Genomic DNA, 12,887 nt, shown 5'->3' with positions numbered 1-12,887 from the left:
ATCTCGGTGTGGAGCTTTTTTCAGGATAAACACTGACCCTTGGCCAAGCCAAGCCCTGGGAATGGCCCCGTCCCATGGGAACACTGCAGGGAGCAGCTCCCACAGCCTGGACCAGAGTGTGAGGAAAAGCAAAGCAAAGAGCTCTCGGTGCAGGACTAGGGCAGCCCTGACATTTGCAGTTCCCCTCATCCCAGCTCTGGTCTGCATGAGACAGTTTATGCTTTTAAAAAGAGAAATCTCAGTTTACAAACATTTGTGAGAGTAAGCAGCCCTGAAGCCATGAGCCTACAGAGAATGTCACTTGCCTGTGGGGCCTGTAGTTCACACCTCTGACAAGATCTCTGCTGTGCCAAACGGCCTGAGCCCAAACTGTCTGAAAAGAGCTGGATTTAGATCCTTGGTACGTGCAAGCTGATGGCACTGCAGCATCATTCACAGCCCCACAGACCATCTCTGGCATGTCGGACAAAGCATTTTCCTACCACAGCAATGATCTTTTTGGAGGCCTGAGGAGATTTCAAAACCTTTTGGGAAAACATGAGCTCTGTCAAGGGCCATTTCATAAATTGTAAAAATCACACAGCGTGGCTGAAGTGGCTACAAGGCACATAGAAATCCAAATTTTCTGGCTGTAAAAAAAGGCAGAACGGTCCTTCAGCTTCACTTTCCCACCCAGAATCTGCAGCTGTGTAAAATCCATTTCCGAGTGTCTGGCACAGAGCCCCGTGCACTGCCAGGGTCACTGCCCACCCCAGACAGCTGCTGAGGGAACCCTGCCGAGGCTGCAGGGGAAGGGAAGAGCTGGCACCAGACCCCTGCTGTGAGGGAAATGTGAAATAACACCCGTCCTCCCTGGTACCCAAGTGAAACTCCATCAAACATCAGCTGTGCCAGCAATAAATGACGGCAAAATTTTGAGAGTGAGACCTGACAACTGCCAGGGAACAGCATCCTGCTTTTACAAACCCACCCTTCTCATGAGCTCATTTTCTCCTCTTTCGGGCTGGTGCTACATCTACCAAAACAAGAGGGCTGTTATCCCATTTTTAGCATTATGCGGCTTAAACAAAGCAAGGAGGCTCCCATTACTGAATCTGTGCTCTGAGCAAAGCCACAGCTGAACTGTGCGGTGCCCTTGGACAGAGATACCAAACTGAGAGTCACCAGCTCGAGGTGGAGAAGAGAACAATCAGAAAGTCAATCTGAGAGCCTTTGGGTGGACAAAGCTCTTATTTGCTGTGTTGTTCAAACAGGCACTGCAAGATCTGCCCCTCTGCTTTAATGTTGTCCTGGCAAGACTGGTCTTAAGGCCACGAGCTATGACTGAGCTCCTCGAGTAGTGACATTTTCACCAAGGAACAGAAACACCTAATCTGGAGTGAAATTCATCAAGACATTTATATCTTTCTATGGGAAGGGTATGGAAAAAAAAATCCCCATGAATCCTCTTTGTATTTGTCAGTCCCCAGGCTGCTGGTGGGTGCCCGATGGAGCTGCAGCCGTTCCTGCCTGCATCCTCAACGATGCTGCTGGGAAGATGCTCTCATCCACACCAACTTACCTGCCAGCATCCCATTTGCCCCTCTCCTACTTCATGAGCTGTATGACGAGCATAGATATGTATGAATACACATTTCCCCCTCTCCCAACGCCACTGATAACGCGGAGAGTGGGAGGGCTTTTTTTCCCCTTTAAAGCGATTATGCTGATGCGCACCCTGCGCTGCCGAGAGGTGACAGCTCCGTCTGGCTCTGCGGGGCCGCGGCGCTCAGAGCTCGGCGAGGTCATCGCTGCACAGCACCGTGACGCTGATGTGACCCGGCACCTCGGCTGCTTCCCCGCCGCCTCTGCCCCGCAGCCGCAGCCTCTGCTGCTCGCGGGGCTCCCCGGGGGACGCTGCCAGCACCGCCTGCCCCAGGAACTGGGCACTCAGGAGGTTGCTGTTCCAGACCTGAGGACGAGAGGACACAAATGACCCGGCTGAGGCAGCGCTGCTGTCACACTCCGCCGGGAAGGGTCATCCCCGATAACCCCTTGGAAAAGCAGCGAGGAGGGGGTGTGCGTCTAAATTTAGCTAATTGTCTAGAGAGCATGAGGGAGAGTCTGGATTTGCACGCTCATTTACATAGACTATGCAAATAAGGAAAGAAATGCAGCTTTTTGCTTTCTAGGTCACAGCCTGCCTAGAAGAGGAATAAAAATGACCTTTTTTAGCTCATCAGCAGTAAAACCTACCTACAGTAGCCTGTCTGCTGCTCTGCCTGCCTGTGCCCACCTCTGCACCTCCTCAGTGCTAGAGTTTTAGAGCCTGGCCCACAGACTAGACTGAAGACGAAGTTTTCCTCGACTGCATCATCTCAATGCCAAGCTCTATTTCTCCAGCTAGTGCTGAGACAAACAGTGAGATCTAGTTCCCACAGGACTAGAATTCGGGGTAGAAAACTTCTCAATAACAGCCTTAGCTTTGGTTTTGTTTCAAACACTGACTCCGGACAACACTCGGCTTTTCTTTGTTGCATCAGGTACCACATGGGGCAAAAGGAATTCTGTAAATTCCATCAAAGCCTTGGAATGAAATGTGCCTTGGAATGAAATGTGCCTTGGAATGAAATGCGCCTTGTGATCCCAAAGTGCCATCAGCTGGTGTTTGTGGAAGAGAAGCAGCAGCAGAGCTCCAGGCAGAGCCCAGCAAGGGGAGCAGAGGTTCTCACTCTTCTCCCCTGGATATCAGTCACACAAAGGAACAGCTGGCCCAGTGAAGGCCAGGGCTGCTGCTGTGCTGCCCTCTCTGCCCTGAGCAGCTGCCCTGTGGCTGTCTCACCTGGATGGTGACAGGACTGTCGATGTCCTTCCTGTAGAAGATCACCTGGGTGTTGAAGACAGGGCTGGTGGTGTTGTGTTGCACCGGGGAGCGCCGGCTTTGGTTCTCACACTTGATGAGCACGTAGGGATCTGCGCCTGGAACACAGTCAGCAGCACAGCTCTGGGCACACAGAATGGCAGCTGAGAGCTGCCCAGAAACCCAGCAGAGACAATCCCCTCCTGTGCCTGGCAGCACCACAGGGCACCAGGGCACGTCACAGCCATTGCTCCCTGTCCAGGTGAAAACACAGAATCATGGAATGGTTTGAGCTGGCAGGGACCTTAAAGCCCATCCCATCCCACCCCCTGCCATGGGCAGGGACACCCTCCACTGTTCCAGGCTGCTCCAAGCTCTGTCCAGCCTGGCCTTGGGCACTGCCAGGGATCCAGGGGCAGCCACAACTGCTCTGGGCACACTGTGCCAGGGCCTGCCCACTCTCACAGGCAACAATTTTTTTCCTATTATCCAATCTAACCCTCATATGTGACCCCCTGCAATTGTTCAACATTCTAGAAATGCTTTGTTTTTATACTGAGCATTTTTATTTCTTATTAAAGTTGATATTCTCTTTCCTTTACAATAAGGAGCAAGAACCATTTTGGAAACACCAAAAACATTCAAATAGAATGGGCCACTCCATTTTCTAATTAACTTTTAATTATACAAAGGCAATACCATGTTTTGTATTTCAACACAACTCTGTCCATTTCTGTTGTTAATGACAGAATACTTTTTTTTCCCCCTCACCTTGCTACTTCTTAGATACAGATTTTAAATAAAGCCAGGGTATCTGTAAGTCAGGCTCGTGAGAGTTTCTAACACACTTTTTTCACCATTTTCTTGAAAATACCACCACAGCCAGAAAGCAGCACAATTTTAGGCAACTTTAGCTTTTTAACAAACCATACCCAGATGTTTTTCCTCAAACACATCACTCATTTACAAGATCAGGTACAACACCTCACACGAACAAACCACACAAGAGCTGCATCCAAGGCAGACACAGCCACTTCCATGTACGAGGCAGACACAGATTTTTCCATATGTTGCTCTGTGGTTACACCTGGCCAGAGCTGTTTCCCTGACAACCCCTCACAGTTCCATGGCAGGTAGCAGGATATTGGCTTTTCTGCTGGGCAATTGCCTTCCGTGTCACTGAACTGTGAATCCAGCTCTGGGGCAGAGGGTGGCACCAGGCTGTGTCACCAGGGCTGGAAAAGCTGCCCTCTTTGCAAAGCAATTTGGAACCCGGATCTGGGTAAAACGGGGTCTTGCCCGGCACCCCAATGGTGTTAACAACTTTGTCCGAGGGCAAAGAGCAGAGCAACACCAGATCATTAACAGTAATTAAGAGATAAAGAGCATAAGGAGGGGTGGGGAAAGGGCACAGAGCTAAAGAGGTGACAGGCACATCTGCTGGATGGATGAGGGAGCAGTTAATGAGGGGACTGGCTAAGTGAAGGGAAAAGGAAAGAAAATATTTGAAGGAAACATTCTCAGCAAGACCTCACAGAGGGAGGTAGAAGGGGGACACAAAATGTTCCTGTACCCATGATGCTCAAAAATGTTGTGACCCCATGATGGCAGTGCTGGATGGGTCAGTTGTTTTAGGAAAACTGCCTCCAATTCCACAACAAAAGCAAGCAGTGGGAGAGCACATGGGGGATCAGATGTTCTCAGCCACGGATGGCCCAGTTCTGTGCCTGGTTTATTTACAGGACAAAGAAAAAACGCCAAGGTCTGCTAGAGTGGAAAAGCAATGTCCTGGTATTGGCCATGGGCTGGGAATGAAACTGGAGCTCTGGCAGTGGAAGGAGGGCTGGGTTCAGCTCTGGGGCACAGAGGTGGCTCCAGCTCTGCCCTGAACCCCACAACAGCTCTCCTACCTCAGTCCTGGCCATGCTGCTGCTTTGGGAAGTTGTACAAAAGAACAATGCAAAGGAAAAAGTTGGAATCTGTAAAAGCCAAAAACACCTGAACAGCAATGGCATTTCTAAGGCTTAAAGAAATCTGTATTCAGTAGTCTAAGGCTTAATTTTTGGGTTTTTGAGAACTGCTCCGAGGATCCAACACCCACATCCTGCAGCACTGTACCAAAGCAAAAGGCTTTCTGGGAAATACTCCTGAGGGAATGTTGCCAGCTGCATTCCCACTCCTCTCTACTGCTCTTCCCAGGACCTGGAGAGCTCTGACAGCCTCAGCCCCTGAAAAAGGGCATGGCACAATCAACAGGCACAATGCTGAGACACAAGCACTGCCCTGGCAACCACAGCAGGTTGTTTTGCCTCTTGCAGGTGAATCTCTGCTTCTTCCTTCTGCTTTCTCAGGCTGATCCCAAGGCAGCTTCCACTAAAGATTCTCTGCTTCCAGGGCCATCACATACCACAGATCTCAACACTCAGTTTATATTCTAAGTGGTGAAAACCAATTCAGTGTGCAAATCCAACATGGAATGTCAGCAGGAAGACTTAGAGGTGCAAAAGGTGATTTGTTCTTAAAGAGAAACTCAGGGAAAAGGCCTGACAGACAGTAGTGAGAGCCATTTTTAACACAGGCTTGGGAATGAGGGACAGAAAATCCTCTAGCACAGAGTTTCCTCATCATCCTGCAGACCTGCCACTGTGCTTGGCTCACAGACAGCTGGATCCACTTTAGAGCACACTGACTTGGAGAGAGGTACTTCCACAAGGAGCATCCAGGACTGTCTGGGCCATTACATTCATTCACTATTCCTAACAACAGCAAACCATCCATTATTTTATCCAGACAGAGCAATGGATCAAAGACAGCACCAAGGAGGAGCTTTCCAATAAACATTTAAAATAAAAATTAAATAAATTTCCTCTGGCCAGAAACAGGGCTCTGATAATAACCAGCATTGAGCTGTGAAAAATGAAGACTATGAGAGAGCAGGAGTAGAAAATGAAAAAGCAAATGACAACTGGTCAAGTTTCCTAATTAACTCAACATCTGATGCTATAAAGCCATTTTGGTGTCCTTCAGGACACTTCCTCTGACAGACACACAGTCATGTACAAAGCATTAAACCCCTGTTCTACTCTGCCCAGCTGAAAATGATTGTTTGAAAACCATGAAGTCCTCCCTGAAGTGCTCTAATGAGGTAAATGTAACATACTACATGAGTCTGTGCCATTCAGCTGCCTCCTGGATATTTTCCATTTAGAAAATACACAACCCTGAGAGAAGAACCTTACTAATCTCCACAATTATCTCCTCAGGAGGGTCTGGCTACTCCTGCCCATCCTGCCCAGTTATGGACCTGCCCATAACTTGCTGTTGTGCATCCCCATATTCATCTGATCTCTCCACTGGAGCAAGTTTTACAGCAAGATGCAAAAACAAATCCCATAAATCCTCCATTTGGATAATTTCTGATTGCTTACATATCAACCCAAATCATCTTTAGAGGACTGAAAAGCCAATTCCACTCCTCCAGACTCTCTTTCCACTTACCTCCTGAGCTGTCTTGTTTCTGCAAACCCTCTGCAGAGTGGACTTTGATTTGGGTGACTCTGCGTGGGTAGCCACAAAGAAGACTCCAACATGTCATTTTAGGCCTATCTGCCTTCAGCTCCCTGAAAAATCATGGAAAAAGCGATCTAAGCAAAGAATGTCAAGCAAACAATCAATGGTTGTGGAAATCTGGCATTTTTAGAAAATGAGATTTGTATTTTTTCCTCTTCTGCAGTTTTTGAATTCTGTGGTGCAGAAATGACAGATGTAAGAGATAAAAATAGAGCAAAGCAAAGTAAAACAAATCTGTGTTATCTTTTGTGTGGAAGCAAAAGTGGTGAAAAAAACCCCCCAATTTTAAATAGTGGAAAATATTGTCAAATTAAGAAATAAATGCAGTGGGCCTGATTCATGAAGCACTGGTTCTACTCTTGGAGCAACCACTGCTTTCAGAGGAGATGGTCACAGAAACAAGTGCCAGCTGTAGCCACAAGCCACAAGCACCAGTGCTCAGTGTCCTGACCTAGAACTGGAGACCACTACAAGAACTGAACTAAAAAAGCCAGAAGTCTCAAAATGAATCATCCAAGATGTCCCTAACTAAACATTTCCTGACCATGCACAAACCTGGAGATTCTCAGAGGTGCTCCTGATGTCTCCAGGGCCCAGTTCTGGAGCCACATGAGCCAGTGAGTTGGAGGACAACTTGGCAACCCCTTCCACGGAGCTGCAGCCTGTGGGCTAAGGAGGATCTCCTGCAGCTGTGAGTGGCACTCACCTGAGTTTTGAGGGCACATCTGTGTAGAGCCTGAGGATAAATTTTGTGGGGACCCCTGGGATGTAGGTGGTTGGGACGAGGACGTAGCGGCCTTTCTGGAGGGTCCTCCTCAGGAACACGCTGCGTGTGTTGGAGTAGGGAGACGTGGCCACTCTCTCCTGCACCGTGAGCTTGTGCAGCCTGTACCTTCTGTTGTCCTCCACCTGCAGCAGGAGAGGGGTTATTGCCAGCAGGGACAGCAGGGCAAACGGGCAGGGGTCTCCCTGAGCTCCACACAGTTTTTCACACAATATGCAATAAAGGCAAATCGTTTGGCAAGTGTTTTCTCATCCACTTAAGCTGTGGCAGGTAAAAGTTTGGGGCTGGCAAAGACAGGAACCCACTGAAAGAGATGATGTGATGCTACTGCAGAGCTTGGAACACTTCCAGAGATGGACACACACTCCAAGGACTGCACCTGCTCAGACAAGGCTGAGATCCTGTGAAAGAGGTTTCACAGTGACTTCTGTGAGCCAGAGAGAAGCTTAATAAGAGGATTCATGTTTATCCCTGAAAGAATTTTCTACCAAGGTCGTTGACATAGAAACCAAGAAAGAAAGAAGAGAAACCTGCAAATGTCAATTCCAATAAGCACTTTGTTTGTCTCTCATGACCAATGAGTAAACTGATGAGTTTTGTAAGAATGTATAAAAGGCATGCCTGCTATCATAAAAACAGTTTGAAGCCTGCTGAAAACGGAGTGTGTTGCTTTTCATTGTGACCATCTCAACTACGACAAGATCCCTCTGCCTCCCTTCTCTCGCCTTTCACAGCAGGCTCCCAATCCAGATGCACACAGCTGGATTTTCCTTGCCCTTTCCTGAACACAAAAGCCACAGAATAACCATGCATGTTTTGTTCTAAGCCCTGAAGTTGTGCTTAACTCTTTAACATCCTCTCCAGGGGACTGGTATTGCCAGAGCACAGTTTCAATCTGAACCTCTCTCTCAAGCAGCTCTTGGGGCAAAGGCAGCCCTTCATTCTTTTCTGGCAGCTCTCTTCCCAAGGCCTTTAGTCATGCTAATGAGCTTGGTGTGTTATAATATATCTAAAATAGAAAAATTATTGGTCAGAAATAAAAATAGAGCACTGAAGCTTTTAGGAAGGTGTGATTTTCTTTTTCAAGCCTTTCCAAATTACAGGCATGAACAAGGGAAATTATTCTGCTTTCTGCAACAACAGTTTTCAATATATGTGGTTAACAGGTGATTGGCAAATGAGTAGGTGTGATGCAGACGTCAGCAGATCTAACCAACTGTTAAAAATTGACTTTTTTTTAGGGTAGGGCCATAGATTTAATGTAGTCCCAGGAGCTGTATCAAAGGATGACAGGATTACCCCAATCTTCAGTGAAAGAGCAGAAAAAATGTTGTTTCTTTGCTTCCCTCCTCCTCTGAGTTTGAGTGTTTTCATTTTACTCAGTTTGCCTTGAGAGTGCAATTAAATTACCTTTTGGGATCCCTGTGGTTCCTTTTCCCATATATTCATTTCCTGCTTACCAGTCCAGCTTTTGACAACACTTTTTTTCTAAGTGGCAACAGAAAAACTGCAGACTTTTTAACCTCATTCTCCTGGTTGTATTTGCTGGTGAAATGGAGGCAGAAGAAGGAGAAAAAACCCTCCATGTTTTAAGTATTAGTATAATTTTGCCTTTCTCTAGAAAGTTTGGGGATAGGAAAAGCACTTAAAATTATTTATTTCAAATAAATTAAATTAATTAAAACAGTGTTTGAGCTGAACTAAATTCAGTGGAGTTCCCACAGCCTGAGTGCAGTGCCCACACAAAGTCTGAGCACGGAGCCAGCACCCAGGATAATCCCGGCATATTATCTGAAAGATCCAGTTTCAAAGTATTAACTCAGAGTAAGTGCCCAGACCCCACAGACAGTAACAGAAGTCTATGCCTGAATTTGCAAGTGCTGGGGGAGAGAAGGGCAGGAAGGTGGGAAAGGGAGTAGGAATGATGAACAGATAAACTGATTATCTAGATTTATCTATCTAGAGATAGATCTCTATCTGCCAAAGATCTCACTGTCAGGGTGAAGCAGGACTGAGCAAACTGAACCAACCTGCACCAGGAGCACAACTGCTGCCTACCTTGAGGATTTCAAAGCCAATTGTGATGTTGTCTCCTCTCCCTTCTTTCCTGTACTTGCGGCGATCCTCCTGCTGTAATGACACCAACACTTTGTCCTGGGCCTTCTTAACATCAAAGAGGTACTGGGAGGAGAGAGGGGAGAGAAGAGCTGTTGGAATTACCTCAGGAGGCTGAGGGTAGGTAAAGCCATCACCAAGGAAATATGTTGTCTTAGGTTGGAAATGGGGGTGTGTGTTCTATCCCCATCTGTCAGAGCTGGGGCAGTTCTCTGCTGTTCCTTGGGCAGTTTTCTTTATCTCTCCCAAAACCAATCCTCCCTCCAGGACATCTCTTCTGTTCATGGGCCATTAATTATTAATTATCTCCTGTTCATGGGCCAGTGAGTGTCCCTGCATGGCTGAGAAAATTCCATCATCCATGGGGAGATGCTCTGCCCAGGGGGAGGAGCCAAGCATTCCTACCTGGATACAATCTGACTTTTGGCACACCACAGCAGCCTTTGCCCACTGCATTCCCAGAGGAGCAGCTTTCTTCCCCACTGCATTCCCAGAGGAGCAGCTTTCTTCCCCTCTGCATTCCCAGAGGAAGCCCCGGCCCATCCACACCAGCCCTGGAGCTTCAGAGGAAAACTCCACCCTTGTGCAGGATCCCTGCTCCAGCAGAAGCACAGCTGGCACTGCAGGAGGGCTGATCCACCATGGGATGGGACTGCTGCCACCACCCTGACCCACAGAGTGCCAGGGCCTGCTCTGACTCTGGCAATGCTGTTTTGTATTACTGCATTTCTATATTTTATTTTATTTTATTTTATTCCCTAATAAAGAACTGTTATTCCTGCTCCCATATCTTTGCCTGAGAGCCCCCTTTAATTTCAAAATTATAATAACTCAGAGGAAGGGCTTTACATTTTCCATTTCAGGGGAGGTCCTGCCTTCCTTAGCAGACACTTGGCTTTCCAAACCTAGACATATGTGCATACAAAGGAGGCAAATGGGAATACATTTGGGGGAGGAAAGAGAATTCTCCATGGAACAGATGTTCCCAGCAATTCACAGCTGGAAAATGAATGCTAATAAAAAGGATCTTAAAATCAAAAGTATCAGGTAAATAAAAGGTATTGATGAAAACAGTAATCTTAGTGATAGGACATAGGGAATGACCTTAAGGTGAAGCAAGGTAGGTTTAGACTGGATGTTAGGAAAAAATTCTCCCTTGTGAAGGTGGGCAGGCCCTGGCACAGGGTGCCAGAGAAGCTGGGGCTGCCCCTGGATCCCTGAAGTGCCCAAGGCCAGGTTGGACAGGGCTTGGAGCAGCCTGGGATAGCAGAAGGTGTCCCTGCCATGGCAGGGGTGGGATGGGATGGGATGGGATGGGATGGGATGGGATGGGATGGGATGGGATGGGATGGGATGGGATGGGATGGATTGGGATGGGCTTTAAGGTCCCTGCCCACCCAAACCATTCCATGATTCTCTGACTCTATGAACTCACATAAAAGACAGCTTGGGACAAAGCTACAAAATAACGAGTCAGCAGGAGGATACCTCATTTGAAAGCAAAAGACAAAAGATTAAGATTTATTTAGCTGTAAATCAAGAATGCAATTAGAAAAACAAACCAACAGACTCCACACGGGGTCTTAGATAATTTTTGATTCTCCTTTTAACTAAACAGTGCCTGTAAATTTCAAACATCTTTATATAGGGCCTGTAAATGAAGGAATCTTTGAAATAAATCTTATTTAAAAGGCACTTTGTTCTGCATCTACAGTTCCTATTTAATGTGAGAATGACAGGAATGCTAATTTTGGAGCTCTCAGTTTTCCTGAATACCCAGTTAAAAACAGCCAAGACAGACTCCTGCACCTCTAACATACAAATATTTTATCCAGACTGGTTATGGTAAACTTGAGTCAACTTGGGTTTAAGACAAATCAAAGGAATTTATCTGAAGTTTAAGCAGCAGTTCCCATCTTACTAAATCTGACTTGAACAGTTACATCACTAAAAATCACTACCAGAGCAGTTCATAAGTATGAACAAAAGAAGGTCAGACAGGTGTTTCTTTATATGACGTGGAACTTAATTAATTTCATTAATAAATGAAATGAACATTTAATAATGTTCATCATTAGAGAGTCCTTTAAATTTTGCACAGTGCATGCAGAGGGCAAACCTGAGTTGTCAGGACCAGAGGAGGGAGGAGGACATTATTTACCCCAAGTTTGGACAGATGCTCCCATCCTCAAAGACATTTCAATGTGAAGAAAATTAATAGAAACATAAACCTGCAGCAGTGCACAGCTGGGTACCACGTGCACTACGTGTTCTGATTTAAGCAGAAATTCCCTGGCAGCTTGGAGAGGAATATCATCATTGGCTCCATTCCCTCCTCCCTTTTCCTTCAACTGCTGCTAAAAAACAAATTATTGAGCTTTGCTCTGAGGTAGATACTGAGATTGCCTTGGCTACAGAACCATCCACATCCCTCTGTCTTGGAGCTCTGCTGAACAAGGCCCCCTCCCAAGCGCTGATTCGTGTTTTATATCACTTACTGCAGCAGAGAAAGCACAGGGCCCTGGGAGAGTCCCAGGGGTTGTAGGGGAACCTAAAAAGTGAGATACAAAGATGCAGCACCACCCAGTAAGGCACATTTTAATTCCTGTCCCTCTTGAACCATACACAGGTTACCTCCTCAGGCAGCCCAGGGTGCTCCAGGGCCACGGAGGGGTGGAAGGGCAACAAGTGGAACCAGGAAAGTTCTCCTGGTCTGGTGACAGCTCTGCACCTGTGGCCTGCTTCTGATGGCACTTCGGCTGTCTCAGTGATCTAGAAGTCAGCAGGTGACTGGAGAATACACAAATACTTGGCTGAAACTGCCTTACCAAAGGAACTGGAAGTGTCACAATCCCTCTCTGCACAGACAAACCTCACAGGAGGCCTCAGTGCCAGGAGAGCAGAGAGATTATCTCTATATTATGGTGGGGTGTGCCACAGTAGCCTGTAATGGCCCTAAAATAACACAAATGTGTTGGATTAAAACTCCAAGAGCCTTTTAATCAACTGGCCCAGAGATAACACTGGAATACAGAGGCCTTCCACGGCATCAGGCATTGCACTCAGCTGGAACGTGTGCATTTTGTTCTCTGTGACAGCTAAACACTTACAAATGAGACCAGACAAGCTCTGGGAACACATCCAGAATCTCACAGGGCAATACCTGAATTACACCACCCCCTGGAAATGAGGCACTGACAGAAGGCAGAGCAGTGAAGGATGAGCTGGGAATCTGAGATCTGATGTGAGCAGCAGAGGCTGCACTGCTCCAGTGCTCCATCCTGCTCTGCAAACACAGGCTGCAGGCAGAAACCTCCCTTGCAAGTGCAGAGCAGCAGATCCAAAAATATCTTTAATTAATCTGGACAGAAAGATCAATTCCCAAAGTAGTAACTCACAGAGTAAGTGCCCAGACCCCACAGGTCTGGATTTGTGTCTGAATTTGGAGAGAGAAGGGCAGGAGGGTGGGAAAGGGAGTAGGGATGGATGAACAGATAAACTGAATAGCTTGAAATGACCAGGTAGGAAGAGACAAGGGAAATTCTGTAATGCTGATGAGAGGGTGAGCTTGGGGAAGAG

The 12,887-nt window shown here is 47.0% G+C and overlaps 1 protein-coding gene across 2 annotated transcripts in view; it reads right to left on the bottom strand.

Moving 5' to 3' along the window:
* Positions 1-1,717: 1,717 nt before the first annotated feature.
* CAPN6 (calpain 6) overlaps positions 1,718-12,887 on the bottom strand; it is a 47,926-nt gene continuing 36,756 nt past the window's right edge. Inside the window, exons 8-12 of one of the 2 annotated variants that reach the window (XM_068205211.1) lie at positions 9,252-9,374; positions 7,116-7,318; positions 6,338-6,459; positions 2,822-2,958; positions 1,718-1,951 (exon numbers count right to left, since the gene is read on the bottom strand). In XM_068205211.1, the coding sequence (XP_068061312.1) occupies positions 1,769-1,951; positions 2,822-2,958; positions 6,338-6,459; positions 7,116-7,318; positions 9,252-9,374 (768 nt within the window). In that variant the 3' untranslated portion in view covers positions 1,718-1,768. The remainder of the gene's footprint in view (positions 1,952-2,821; positions 2,959-6,337; positions 6,460-7,115; positions 7,319-9,251; positions 9,375-12,887) is intronic. The other variant, XM_068205212.1, reaches the window with a different exon arrangement.

This window comes from Anomalospiza imberbis, chromosome 14, assembly GCF_031753505.1.
Source record: "Anomalospiza imberbis isolate Cuckoo-Finch-1a 21T00152 chromosome 14, ASM3175350v1, whole genome shotgun sequence".
NCBI lineage: Eukaryota > Metazoa > Chordata > Aves > Passeriformes > Viduidae > Anomalospiza > Anomalospiza imberbis.
The sequence above is the reverse complement of the archived record's forward strand: the minus strand, read 5'-3'. Positions and strand labels throughout refer to the sequence as shown.